Raw genomic sequence first — 14,454 nt, 5'->3', positions numbered from 1 at the left:
AGTTGTGCTTGTTGCATGTGGTTTAAACAACAAACTAGATCAGTTAAAAAAAACAAAAAAAGTTTTTTTTGTCTAACCCCACCCCCTACCCATACACACTGGAATGCAGGTGGTTTTAAGAGGTTAAACACCTGTTTTTGTACAGTTTCTAGTTGGATATAAATATCACAAAGGATCAGCAAATTATTGCATTCTGCTTTATTTATGCCCCATTTTTAAAATCTGGGTTGTACAATTCGGAGCAATAAAAATTTACATTTTTATTTGCCCTGAAGGCATGTCTGTAATGCTTCCTTCAGGCAGCCACATAGACTTGACCTTTCACCTTCACGTAGAAGTTTTCTTTGCATGCTATCTATAAGTTACCTAGCTAATAGAACCAGGGGTAGCTATAATGGACAAAACATCCCAAAATATCAAAATTCACTAGTCCATAAAAAATGATTCTTCTGCCTGTCGTGCTTTGCCTTAAATATGTCACATATTTACAGCAAAATTTTGACCCCATTTAGTAATTTCATTTTGTGTATCACACTTCAGATGTGAACAGAAAGTGTTAGTAATTTTTGAATTCACGTTAAACTGCAATTTTATAATTATACTTTTGAGTTAGCATTACTGTCACACAGCATTTCTATTATTTACAATTTATGCGACAACTGTCTTCACTAAACCCACCCTGTCCTGCAGCTCAGCAAATCAAATGAGGGCGACAAAAAGAACCAGAGGTCGGATTGATTGGAAAAGTTGGTATTTATTGGTCATAACCGGACATAAGGAACAATTATTCTGCCTCTTGCTGCACTACAGTTGTCTTCTCACTGACATAGATGCCGTCCAGGAATTTCCTGATGTCCTTATTTCTGACCGTGGTGGCCTGTTGGATCAAAGCCGCTGAAAAGAAGCAGAAGAGCAGAGTGTGAGCGGGCGAGACCTGATCACACGTAACACACGGACGGGCTTCAAATCTTACCGTATAACATGCTAAATCACTATAGCCTGCGTGACATGCGCACCATTACATGTTCTTCAGAAAACATCTAACAAAGGTTTCACAATCCAGATTTTAGATTCATGCTGTGGTTAGTGGTAAACATTCAACTCAAAAACACAAGCTATCTGAAGCAATAAACTGGCTGGGCAACAGTGCAATATTATAGACAGAACCGTAATGTGGTGACATGATCATGTATTCATTTACAAAACCGTGGCCCAAATTAATTATAAACAAATTCTAATTTATAAACCATATATGCATTGTTAACTTGCCTGTAAAGAGTTTTGACTTGATGCCAAAAATATTGGCACTAGTCATCGTACTTAAAATTCTTTGAATACACCTACTATGTTGGAATATACCAGTACGCTAAATGTATTCTCCAGATGTGTGGAAGTGATTAACAAAAGATCTGCAACAGCAGCGAAATATCAATATTAAATGTCAGGAATAATGTATTGGACAATTATTCTATCAATTGTTTCAGTCATTGTTCAAAGCAATGCCAAACATTTGCTCATTCTAGCTTATTATAATGTATGTTTATCATGGTTTTCTTCATCATACATGATAGCAAATTTTCAAAGTCTTTTGAGTTTTGACTTGTTGGTACAATTAAAGAGCCATTTATCTATGACATCTTTGGCTCTGAGAAATTAGCTTTTTTTTTTCTTACTACATTTCTGACTTGCAGAAATAATACTAAAATTAATAAGATTACTTGAAGAAAATCTGTAGTATCATACTGCCCAGCCTTAACACAAATAAACGTTTCCAAAAAAGGCAAAGAATCTCTGAAACAGAGAAAGCAATTACAGAAAAGGACAAACATGTCTTTGCAACGCCACAAAGACAGACTGTGTAAGGAGCATGCAAAGAAAACAGACGAGGCCGTAAGGGAGGCCTCGACGGCGTGGTCTAACCTCGACGACTGCAGATGTAACTTTTACTGAGGCAAATCCACTACTGTTCCCTTCTCAGACACGTAAATACCGTCCAAGAACTTTCTGATATCCTTATTTTTGACTGTGGTGGCCTGTTGGATCAGAGCAGCTGGAACAGAGAAAGGTTGGGATGATAAGAAACACGTCACACATGGGATCACAACAGGGTGGTGCAGGAATGATGCCAAAAACCCAGAAATTAGTTTGCATTTTAGCACTTTTGGTTCCCTCGTTTCAGTCAATGTTTTTTTTGTTTAATGCCTAAAATAAGGTCTGTGGTTACCTTTAAAGAGTTTATGTTTTGTTCTACGCCATTAAATAAGTCAGTCGACTACCAACTCTGAAGCTCCTACATGTCTTAAAATAGGTAGCTGCTAACAAGTGACCAAATCAGACTGCAGAGGTTGTCACAGACAATTCTGCCATCTTCATCTTAGTGGTGGTGACGTTGAAGTTCCCAGCCAAGGTATAGTTCATTATAGACCAACATTTTTACTTCTGGTGATTGAATTGACTCCAAAAATCATTAAAGTTGTGTTAATTTGTGAAGATTGTCTTGCTGATCAAAACATATCAGTATCAATGTTCACCACAGAACTTGTTTTTTTGCAATAACCAAAAGAAAACATCCTGTTGACTTTTTGTTGAGGGAACTTTAACACGTCATTCCTGCAACACTGTCACTAAAGAGAAGGTTGGAGGGGAGGAGGTGAGGAAAGGGTACTGTGATAATGCTCATGTTCAATTATGTTCAGATGTACGCCATTTAAAAAAGTGCTGCCATCATTTGTGATTGTAGATAACTGAAGACAGTGGGTTGGCAACATATATGGCAATGTGAGTTGGTAAATATAATCTATTTTGCTAGATTTTGGTTTGAAGTTTTTCAATTTTCCTGGTGAAGGTATGTCACAAGTGCTCGGCAGATGTAACTTCAATTGGTATTTGCCATAAACAATAGTTTGGGAACCACCGTCTTCAGTCATTTATGCAACCAAATACTGCATTTTGAAAGATATTTAAGTGCTTGAAATAACAGATTAGAATAGATTTTAAACCAAACAAAGATTTAGCTGCAATTTTCTACATCACAACGTCAATGATAAAACTCAACGGCAATGCACAGCTTTATATATGGCTAAAAAAAATACCACTGCCATTTAATTGCACAACACAATTACAAGTTGTCAAACTCATGTTGAAAGATGAGGGGAATATTCAGTTTGTTCTGTAGAATGAAGAGGGCTATTAGGGAAGACAGGATTTGACATGATTAACTACAACACCATATGACTGATGTTAAACTAGCAGCACAGAAGGTTCTACAGTTTTGAGGGGTAAATGAAGTAGCTGATCTGCTGATCACGTGACCGATCCCTTTAAGGCAGCACCACTGAACGCACATAATTATATCAGGGATATTGCTCTGGGAATGGCGACAAAACAATGTGAAACATCTTCGTTTAACAGCCAAGAGGCAGAATGTGTGGGTTCCAACATGTGGCAGGATCTTTGCCTTATGAAGTCTTTTACTGTCATTTGGAGAAAAATAACTGCTACAGCTGTGGAGAACTGTAGAGAAAAAAAGTTTACCCGAGTTTGACACCAGCTCAATGTCGTTTCCCTCCAGCACCAGCTCGTCCTTCTGGGCAGCTGAGACTGCACAGTTCACACCTGTGAGACGGAGAGAAGATGCAAAAAATTATATTACAGACTGCACTACAAGTAGTCTCTAGAAACCTTACCCCTCAAGAAGTCTATATGTAGCTTAGCACATTACTGCTTCAAAATACAAGGAAACATTAAATTACGTTTGATATACCAATAATTATACACATTTTCCACCCCTATCGATGATGCTTAAATTCCCCCCACACCCCAACTAATACCACATCTCATTAACTTTATAGAATATATTCTTGGACCCCAATTAAATTATTTCCATGACTTTTAGCACTCACCAGCCCTCATTCGGACACGGCGGATGTACTTCTCTCCCAGGAAGTTCCTGATCTCCACCAGAGTTCCACTCTCCTGAATGACGACGTTAATGGGGAAATGGGCGTACACGGAACGCATTTTGTACCGGAAACCCTGCAGTCAGACAGAGGCGAGAGAGGCATTAAATCGGGGTATAAAGGCTAAACAAAATAAGTTGTTCTATCAGCAATAACCAGACAGACAGAACAGAAACTATGACTACAAAACATACTAATCCCACCATAAAGACTGGGCACAGATGTTATTGTAACAGTTTGACATCTACACAATTAGCCTTTGTCAACACCTCTGACAGCATCAGACAAATTGAACTGTAGTCTCACCAAAGTGACCCCCTTGATCATGTTCTGGACGTGGCTGCAGATGGTGCGGACTGTGGCCAGCTCCTTCCTGTTTCCCCACCATTTATCCACACGAAGCTGAGGAGGACAGCACATCTCATCAAACTGTACAAAAACTGAAACTGATTCATCTGTAAAATAACAGAAAACTAAACACATTTAGCCAATTTGTTACCAATTGTGTTATAATCACAATCAAAGCCAATTATTTTGTCAATTTTTCTTGTCGTTTGTCAGTAAACATACAATTTGAAGATATAGTTGACACTTGTAGAGTAAGAATAGAGTGAGTTTTCGTTGCAGCTCTACATGGTACACCAGCTATGAATGTTCAGGACCATCTCAATAACTAAGACTAATTTAACATTTAAAGATGGTTACTCACTTTTCAAAAGAGTCATCCTTTTACTTAACTGATTATACCATTTTGATGAAGCAGGATGCTTACTTTTACACTACAGAATATAGCTATTTTTCAGACTACAAAGTATTAACCATCAACTCAAAGTTGTGTGTAAAAGTTGCTGCTTTGGCTTTCCTTATCCTAATTTGGCAAAAACACTACACTTAGCTGCCTTTAAGTTATCTGTGAGTACATTAAGCCAAATGCTTTTTGTTATCCAAATTTGTTGTGATACAAATAACAATTTTTATTCTGAAAAATCACCCATATGCTCAAAAAAACCCTTATGGTAATATCTAGCTTTTTTACATGCATTATGTGAGCAAAAACGTCAGGGACAAAGATCACTGCTTTGTGCATCAATTTGATAATCTCACAATTTTTCACAAGTTCTTGTGGTTATCACTCAACAATGTGCCCCAGCAGTATTATAAACTGCCTAAACTTCTGTAGCAGGACCACAGTATTTATCATAGTTCAGTGCATGTCACATCACTTAAGACTTTTCCTTACTTTCTTCTGTTTCTTGCCCAGCAGACTGAGCTCCAGGTTGATGTGGTTGAACTCCCTGACGAGTTTGCCACGGGGCCCCTTGACTGTCACTGTCCGCCCCTTCAACCTCACCTCGACTGCAAAAATACACAGAAAAAAGGTAAGCCATATAACACGACATCCGTTAACAATAGGCTCACCCTGATAAGTGTGCAAATTCCAGCAGCTTCTTACCATTGTCGGGGATTTCGACCGTCTGACTGCTGAGAATGGTCTTCATTCTATAAAAAAAAGGCAGACACAGAATGTGTTTAATGGTCTGTAGCGTATTAACAACTTTTAATGTGTCAGCTCTACTTTCCAAAGCTGTACTTCTTAAGTTTATCTTTGAGGGTGCAGAGTATCCAGTGCTGGCCCGGCATGTTGTACATCACACCACACAACTACTGTATTGTTTGATTACACATTATAAACAGCTGTTTGGATAAAATGTGGCCACTGTAAACTTGAGTAACGTTAACTGGGCAAAGCCTTACTGCGTTATCTGCTAGCAATGGTGCTAATGTTAACAGAAAGCTACATCAGGGATTGTCACCGGTGTTACCCATGTGTACCAGATAACAGAAACAACGATTCTACCAATTAACAGACGTTATTAACAGCTGAAACTACACGAACTATATATATTGAACAATCATATTGTTAAACGCGCTGCGGCCCTTCACACAGAGCTACAACGCAAGGCCTCGGGCAGCAATCAATGGGAAAAACATTAACATATTTCTCAACAAACCTAAAGTTAAGGCAAAAATACAGCTTATGGAATGTTAAACAATAATATCCGCGTCAGATAGGCCAAAGTTAGGACAAAAACATGTTTAATTGACACAGATGGAGTTAGATGAAACCCAGGGAGTAAATTTCTAGCTATCCTCACCTCGCCGGTAGCAGAGGAAAGGAGGAAGGAAGGACGTCACGACGCAATTGTAGCGCACGTACGTGCCGTCATCAGACATGAGGAGCCGATCGAAGAACTTCATGATTATTTTCCCTATGCATATATGTTGGTTCTTAATTGCAACAGAAATGTTGCAATTAGAAATGTTGCAATTAAGAGAATGTTGTCGCACTAAAATAAGCAACAGGTACCAACCACCATCTAGAAGTTGGTTTAATGTCTAGCTATTAGTAACATGTATTTACATTTAGCTCTGTCGCGTTCACGTCCGTTTGTAAAGGCCGCTTTTACGGTCAGCCGAGTGGGAAAAACATTCCCGTTTCCATTTTCAGATCTTTTTTTTTTTCATTTAAAAAGTGTGCATGAAGTTAATATTCGGCCGGGTTTTTGTTTTTTTTGTTTGTTTGTTTGTTTGTTTTTTTTACCAGCAGGTCTACACTTAGTTTGAGTCAATTAATCATAAGCCTGCCAGGTTAGAAAAGAGAGCCATGACGAAAAATGAAATAAACATTATTAAAAAGCATTCATAATTTTTGTGAATGTAGTTATTATGGTGTTTTTACAATGGCATTACATGAAGTATCCCACATAACAAATATAATACCGTTTCAAAATCAACCAAGAAGAAAGTAACATAAATAAATTAAACATATACTTGTTTCTGTGCCAGTATTAAGGATTACATATGGTTCAGAAAGACATGTTCAACATTTTTTAAAGTGGTTTGTTGGATAAATTAAAGTAGCCTTAATTTAAAAATCCACTTACGTACTTTATTATGAGTTCAACTTCTAGTTCATATTCTCAAGATGCATGGCAATGTATTTAATCTATTAAAAACTATGTTATAATGTTTACCATTATATGCAATTTTACAAAACACCTGTCCTCAACATAGACTTTTTTTTAATGCTTTATTGAAAATTAAAAAAATAAACATTTCTTGCACGTTTTTCACAGTACATACCTTGCATAAGAATGCGAGGTGAACATCAATCAACAGTAAAACTTATAATAATAACATAAATATTGTAAATTCAGAGCAGTTGAAATAAAATAAAAATAAATAGACAAAGATAAAATACATATAAAACAGTCTAAATGTTGTTTTCAATAAGGGGGATTCAAATTAGTTTTAACTGTTGATTTCAGTATTAAAATGTTTCAAGAGATCATATAATTGTGGTGCCTTTGTTATTGTTAGAATTTTTTAGAGATTTTAAGTACAATTTGAATTCATTCATAAAGACAATACATTTGGGGGATGATTTCATAGCTCCATTCTTGTGGATGAAAAATTTTGCTAGGCAAAGGATAACGTTGCAACATAGTTCATCGTTTTTGTTTTGCAAAAGCATACAGAAAGTGACATCGTCTCTAGAGATAGCAGCAGGAAATAATAAGATTTTTTGTTTAATCCAATTGTGAATGTTGACCCAGAATGTTTGTATCTGCATTCAGCACCTGAACGCAGCAGGAGACCAAAGCAGCCGCTCACCGAGGTTTGTTGCCAATGACAGCCGCTGTTAGCTAAAGTCATGGCGCTGCTCAAACAAAGCTGTTGTGTGGCTGGCCGCTTCTCCACAAAACACCTATGGCTGAGTCCCAGATGTGTCCCACATGTACGTATTTCCGCTACTCGATTATTCTCCAACACAGACGGTATCGTGAGGAATCAATTATCGGTTAATAATCGGTTGTGAGCCTGGTCACGGGCCTTGTTACGTTACGTATGTTAAGTAACTCAGCAGTGGTGACAGTAACAGAGTGTTTATAACTCCCCAAATAAGTGGTGAGGATTCACATACATCATGGCAGTGTACGGAGGGATTTTGTGAACTAACCATGAGTCCTGTTCCTGAAGGGGTACACCAGCAGTCTGACAACAGTGGCGAAGTCCTCCCCGGAGCGGACCGAAAGGAAGAAGGAGCTGCTGAGTGACGACGGGCCTGACCTGCAGGACTTCATTTCAGGGGACTTATCTGAGAAAAGCAAGTGGGCAGAGTACAGAGGCGCCCTGAAGAGAGAGAAGGGAGAGAGGTGAGGCCTCTGGGGCATTGCAGCTGGCGTAAACAGGAATAGGAAAGTGGGATTTTTCCATTATATGCAATTTTTCCTCGACATAGACTTTAAGGAGCTGTTCCTATCTTCCCATTCTGCATTCAGCACCTGAACGCAGCAGGAGACTTTTCAGGGGATTTTTCCTTTAGTTTCCTAGTTTACCTGTGTATGAGAAGGGTTCACAGATCAAGCCTTATCTGCTGTACACTATCTCGACCATGCACAAATTAATCAGTTTGAGGTCTAACTGTACTTTCTGTCAGACTTTGTTGCCTTAGATGGGGCATGCTACCCGGCGAAATAATCATGCATTTTATCTGACATTTGCTGTGTAAAATAGTAAGAATAATCATAACAGTTATTGTTTTACTTAATTAAAACTGCAGCAGCACCACCACAGCTCAAATACCAACACAAGTAATTTCAAAGACGCTCTTGGCTATTTATGTGATATGAAGTGACGAGCTGGTCTAAATTTTTCAAATTAGACTCATTTTACTTTTCAACAAAACAAAGAGAGAGAAAAATATCCTCCAATGATGATTAGATTTAAGAAAAGTTTTACTGCTAGCTAAAACCATAAACAATAAATATATATATATATATATATATATATATATGAAAGCAGAAATGAACAACATATAGTTTTCTGTTTCTCCCCTTGAAGTTTCTCTGCTCTATAGGAAGGGCAAAGCAAATCACAGTATGACGAGAACTCGCTAATGTAGCTTTCCCTTTAACATCTCTGTTTGTATTCATCTGTTTCTGTTTGGGTTTTTTTCAGCAGGACTGCTTTGTGGTTTTATGAATATTCTGGTTATTGCATCTATAAATATGTTTTTAGGTGAAGTTTCTGCATCATAATGTCTAGTTACAAATAATGTGATTTTATCCCCATGGTTCACACCTACATGGAGATGAGACTACTCTCGGCACATTTAGTGAATGGCTCTTCTGCTGTTTTTTGCAACAGGCTGCGGCTTCCTCCATGGCTGAAGACAGAGATCCCTATTGGAAAAAACTACAACCGGCTAAAGAACACACTGAGAGACCTTAACCTGCACACAGTGAGTTGTTTAGACCTCAGAGGGTAACATTTTTCCTGCAGGATTCCTGTCGGATGGGAGTCAGTTTCACTGTTCTTAATGTGACGAAGAAGTAATACGATATGTTACCATATCGATATTTTGTCCCAGCCCTATGTGTCAGAGCATAATTATTAGAACATGGGGAGGAAACAAAAAGAATGTTATACAGAAAATGTTATCTGTTGACTATTTGACTATTGAGTCTATTTCAACATTTTTGTCAGTGTTCATGAAAACAGAGAATGCGGGTTTGCTTATATTGAATTTTGACTCATGGTTGTAAAATGTTAGAAGCAGAATAAGGTCAGTCACTCTCACATTTAGAAACCCAAAACAAAAGAAATGCTGGCATGATATCCTTCAAATCCATGGGCTCAAGTGATATGTCAACTTTTATTTTGGTAAAACTATTTTCTTATCAGACTAATATCTTGGATAAATATATCTGTCAATGCAGACAAATCCAATAACCATGTGTCTGTTGTTCTTTTGTATTGTAACACTCTGTCTGTGTGTTTCTCAGGTGTGTGAGGAGGCCAGGTGTCCTAACATCGGGGAGTGCTGGGGGGGAGGAGAGTACGCCACAGCCACAGCCACCATCATGGTCAGTCTCCTGGCACAATGTGACTCTGTTATAGAGAACCACACAAAAAAGCCCTTTGATTTTATCTCTGTACATCCGGTACATGTGTATGTCTCTACATGAGCTCATATTTTCCAAAATAGAAGAAGAAATAAATTCTATATTTATGTATTCCTTTATAAAACACTTTCAGTTTCACATCTTTTTATAGATATAATCCAAGATCCATGCAAAAACATGCACAGTTTTTCGAGATTGCTTTGGCGCATTATTCCATTCTAACAATGATGAAATGACAATTTCATGTCACTTTTTGCGAAATGTTTGGGAAAGAGTGTTAAAAGTCATAGAACATTTTGTGTAAGCAATGAGCAACGCAGTGCTTAAACCATTTGCAGGAGAAGGTGTGACCATTAGATTTGCTCAATGTGTGTAAGTGTGATGGCAGTTTAAAGATGAATTCACAAAGAGTGAGCTTGTGTTTTTTTTAGATTTAGAATTTTTCTAATATTCAGTTAAGCATCTTCAGATAAATCTCTGAGCTTCTCAGCCATAACAAGAATCTTTGGATAACACACAGTATCTTTGTTTGCACATTCAGACCTTCGATAATGGTTAACGGGAACTAAGGCCAGGAGGCTTAATTTCACAATTGACTTTGGAGGGGAAAAATTACTGATTACTAACCATTGAAATAAAGAATAAAATAAATAGACAACAGCATTCCTATCATGTAAGCATAGTTTTTTGCATTATATGTTCTGTAAAAAAAAGTTTTCATATCGGTGCCTCTTTTATTATGCAGCTCATGGGAGACACGTGTACCCGTGGGTGCAGGTTCTGCTCCATAAAGACGGCCCGCAAGCCTCCGCCTCTGGACCCAGACGAGCCCTACAATACAGCCAAGGCCATCGCTGCCTGGGGGCTGGACTATGTGGTTCTCACTTCAGTCGACAGAGATGGTAACAGCTTAACTAAATCTGTCTAGCTGATACTTTCCAGCTGTGACTTTACACAATTGCTTACAAACATTATTTTTTAAAAGATTAAAAGGAACCTCTCTCATTTTTAGGAACACACACACAACTTGTAAGCTTCAAAATAAGTCCATCAAAATTAAACAACTCTTTCTCAACAAACTGTTCTTTAGTTTGTACAGAAAACACTGTCTTCTGAATAGACCCTCTAAAGCCCAAACAAATCTCACTGTAACATTTTTTTTAGCAGTGATGTGCTGTAAATCCATTTTTCTCTTTTTCCTGCAGATATTGCCGATGGAGGGGCGGCGCACTTTGCTAAGACTGTCAAGTACCTGAAGGAAAGGTACAAGCTCTCATCCTTTGTATTCATCAGGTGTTTGTCTCTTAATATTTGTGTGAAAATGAATTAATAAGCACTTTTGTCATCACCATCTTAGGGACTCTCAGATCCTGGTTGAGTGCCTGACTCCTGATTTTCGTGGCGACCTGGCAGCAGTAGAACAGATCGCCCTGTCAGGGTTAGATGTGTACGCGCACAATGTGGAGACAGTGCGAGAGCTGCAAAGGTATGGAGAGATGGTATAAAATCAATTTTATTTTTTGGTGCAGCTCTGACACAAGAGGCAGGAGGACAATAGTATACACACCGACCAGCAGGGGGCACACAAGAGCCATTTCTGTAGAAATAGAATCACAGGGAAGACTCATTCTAGACATATATTGTTTATGGTAGTCTGGATATATATGTTTGACTATCGGGATATATATTTACCTTTTGATTATTTATTTCACTCTGGATGTCCATTTGTGTGCAGGTTCGTGCGTGACCCCAGGGCGAACATTGACCAGACCCTGAGTGTCCTGAAGCACGCTAAAAAGGTCAAACCCACTGTGCTCACCAAGACTTCCATCATGCTGGGACTGGGAGAGACTGACCAACAGATACTCAACACCTTAACTGGTGTGTACACATCACACAGACATACAAAAGTTCCAAGTATCTTCATTACTCCAACAGGGACATTAATTTACAGCTGGGATTCATTAAACACACAAATTATGTAGACACTGATGAACAACAAGAACCAAAGTAGTTTACAGATTGGTTCAGTTGGAGGCTAAGTAAATAATCCGTACCAATAAGCAATTTATAGACAAAATTATAATACTATTATAGCAGGGACGAAGGACACCTTTATAGCGACAAACATTAAGTGGCCTTCCTAAGCACCTGCTGATATACAACTCTGTAAACTTGACTTGACTCCTTCTTACTAGAAATCTTACTAGCAACTCTGACAAAGCTGTGGGGTGGCTGTGGCTCAGTTGGTAGAATGGTAACCCACCAACCGGATGGTTGGTGGTTCAATCCCTGACCATGGCAGCCTACATGTCGAAGTATCCTTGGGCAAGCTACTGAACCCCAAAGGGCTCCCGATGCTGCATTCATTGGTGTGTGAAATAATTCCCAATGGTGGCAGGTGGCACCGTTTAGGGTAGCCTCTGCTGCCTGTGTGAATAGGTGAATGAGCGCAGTCTGTAATGTAAAGCGCTTTGAGTGGTCGCAGAGCAACTAAAAAAGCGCTATATAAGTGCAGGTCCATTTACTATTTACCATTTTTGTTGGCCAAAGTTCCCATATTCAAGCAACAATCCAGAATAATACAAATTATTCAATAAAACTGTTATTTAAAAAAAGAGTCATCATCTTGAAGAACACATTTTAGGCATTTTAAAATTGTGAGGAAACTGTTTCCTGACTGCTCTGTTCTTGTGATGTTGCAGAGCTGCGAGAGGCAGGAGTCGACTGTCTAACACTGGGCCAGTACATGCAACCTACCAAACGCCACCTGAAGGTAAACATATTACACCTAATGTAGCACCTCCAGATTCACTAAGGCAAGTGTGCTGCAAGAAAAATGCACATTTGCTAAATAAATGCACATTGTGATGATGTGTGTTTGGGTTCAGGTGGAGGAATACGTCACTCCAGAGAAGTTTGCCTACTGGGAAAAAGTTGGGAATGATATGGGCTTTATTTACACAGCAAGCGGGCCATTGGTGCGATCCTCCTACAAAGCAGGTAAGAAACACACTCTACCCTCCTCCAAGCATTTATTGCAGTGACTTACTTACTTGTATTTAATATCTATTTTATCCTACAATGACAACCTCTATAAAGCTTAGAGTGTAGGATGTTTACATGTAAGTTAACATACTTCCTCAGGACTTCACAGCAGCTCAGTTTCAGCTTGGGACGGACTACAGATAAAATTACAATCTTAATTGTCTTCCAATGTGCCCTTTGCTGTTTTTGAAGGAATTTTCTTTTCCCTCCAGGCATCTCTTTGATTGATTTCTCCTTCGCCTTTTTAGCATGTAGCATCAAAGGAATATGTTGTAGTAGCCTTTCAAGCCTTTGCCAAACCAGTTTGCACAATGCAGATACATCCTCTTTTTATTCTTACAGGCGAGTTCTTCCTGAAGAATCTACTGAAGAAGAAAAAAGCAGAAGTCACTATAGCAGAATGAAAAGCACCAAACCAGTAGCTTTGAGAGTTTTCCTGTTTAGTCTCACACCTACATATAATTATACACATTTACAGTATCAAAATCAGCTTTATTCCTGCCGTACCATAATGCATCATTGTAAGCTGTAGCACAAGAAACACTTTTAACATATATGTAACAACATGTGTAAGTCATAAAAGAAGGCAGGTGGTATTACAGAACAGAAGGGACATTGACCAGATGTGATCATGTCAGCACAGGGATCTGTTCATTTTCAATGCACTTGTCCTCTACTGTTAACCTGTGAGAACCCAGAGGCCTAATGTTTTAGTGATAGGACATCAAAGAGAACGAGCAGCCGTTATCAGCCTGCAGATGTGAAGATGAACTGGGTTAAGGCTCAGTCCAGGTTCCCCTGCCCTTAGAAACTACAGCCTGGTGTTAGCAGTAGCTGTAATTTGCCATTTATTCACCTCAGGGGCCCCTAAATCACGTCCACCGAGAACTCCCTCTCTTCAGGGGCCCCGGACTTCAGCTAGAGAGCTCCTGACCTTTAACAGCAAGCTCATTTTATGAGCTCTTTGATGTCTGCTGCTCCAGGACGGATTTAATGAAGCGTTAAAGACGTTTTTTTGGTCTGAGGGTTTTGGCAGCAGCTCCATGAACCAATCTAAGGTTTTGAAGACTTGAACACTATCACACACATTTTTATAAATTCCTATTATGTTAGAAGAAGTATGATTTAAGCCTAACTTGGTCTTTCATCAGTTCTATATATATATTAAGGTATAAAAAGTTGAAGTTGAAAAGCTGTTCTTTTTATCCATCCATCCACTTTATTAAACAGGCCCCAGGACAAGAAATGTGTTTATTTTGCACACTGATCTTTTGGACAAAGAAAATCTTTAAAATGTACATTTATATTTAAAAAATTAAAACATATCAGACTATGTTTTCTGTTTTTTGTCGCTCCCCATCAATTTGGAATAATAAACAGTCACAAATTAAGGTCACATTTCACATTTTATTTCATCGCCATTTTTAGTAAACAGTCACTGATACACTGAGGACAAATACTGATTAACATACAGTAAG

At 38.5% G+C, this 14,454-nt stretch overlaps 2 protein-coding genes across 3 annotated transcripts; one reads left to right on the top strand and one right to left on the bottom strand.

Moving 5' to 3' along the window:
- Positions 1-734: 734 nt before the first annotated feature.
- On the bottom strand, positions 735-6,200 carry rpl9 (ribosomal protein L9). 2 transcript variants are annotated; one of them, XM_059338038.1, is made up of 8 exons: positions 6,116-6,200; positions 5,413-5,459; positions 5,200-5,315; positions 4,266-4,361; positions 3,903-4,035; positions 3,535-3,615; positions 1,921-2,050; positions 735-894 (listed from the first exon to the last, which is right to left on the bottom strand). In XM_059338038.1, the coding sequence occupies exons 2-7, from the start codon at positions 5,456-5,458 to the stop codon at positions 1,944-1,946; spliced, it is 579 nt and encodes a 192-aa protein (XP_059194021.1). In that variant the 5' UTR covers position 5,459; positions 6,116-6,200; the 3' UTR covers positions 735-894; positions 1,921-1,943. The 2 variants fall into 2 exon arrangements, with proteins under 2 accessions (XP_059194021.1, XP_059194028.1); XM_059338045.1 differs by lacking the exon at positions 6,116-6,200 and adding an exon at positions 5,972-5,995.
- lias (lipoic acid synthetase) lies at positions 5,202-14,309 on the top strand. The gene is made up of 12 exons (XM_059338027.1): positions 5,202-5,338; positions 7,598-7,758; positions 8,001-8,176; positions 9,171-9,264; positions 9,809-9,889; positions 10,674-10,830; positions 11,134-11,191; positions 11,286-11,414; positions 11,664-11,809; positions 12,634-12,704; positions 12,820-12,931; positions 13,319-14,309. The coding sequence occupies exons 2-12, from the start codon at positions 7,675-7,677 to the stop codon at positions 13,378-13,380; spliced, it is 1,170 nt and encodes a 389-aa protein (XP_059194010.1). The 5' UTR covers positions 5,202-5,338; positions 7,598-7,674; the 3' UTR covers positions 13,381-14,309.
- Positions 14,310-14,454: the final 145 nt, after the last annotated feature.

The sequence above is a fragment of the Centropristis striata genome, chromosome 1, assembly GCF_030273125.1.
Source record: "Centropristis striata isolate RG_2023a ecotype Rhode Island chromosome 1, C.striata_1.0, whole genome shotgun sequence".
NCBI lineage: Eukaryota > Metazoa > Chordata > Actinopteri > Perciformes > Serranidae > Centropristis > Centropristis striata.
Note: the sequence above shows the minus strand (reverse complement) of the source record. Positions and strands in the feature narration are given on the sequence as shown.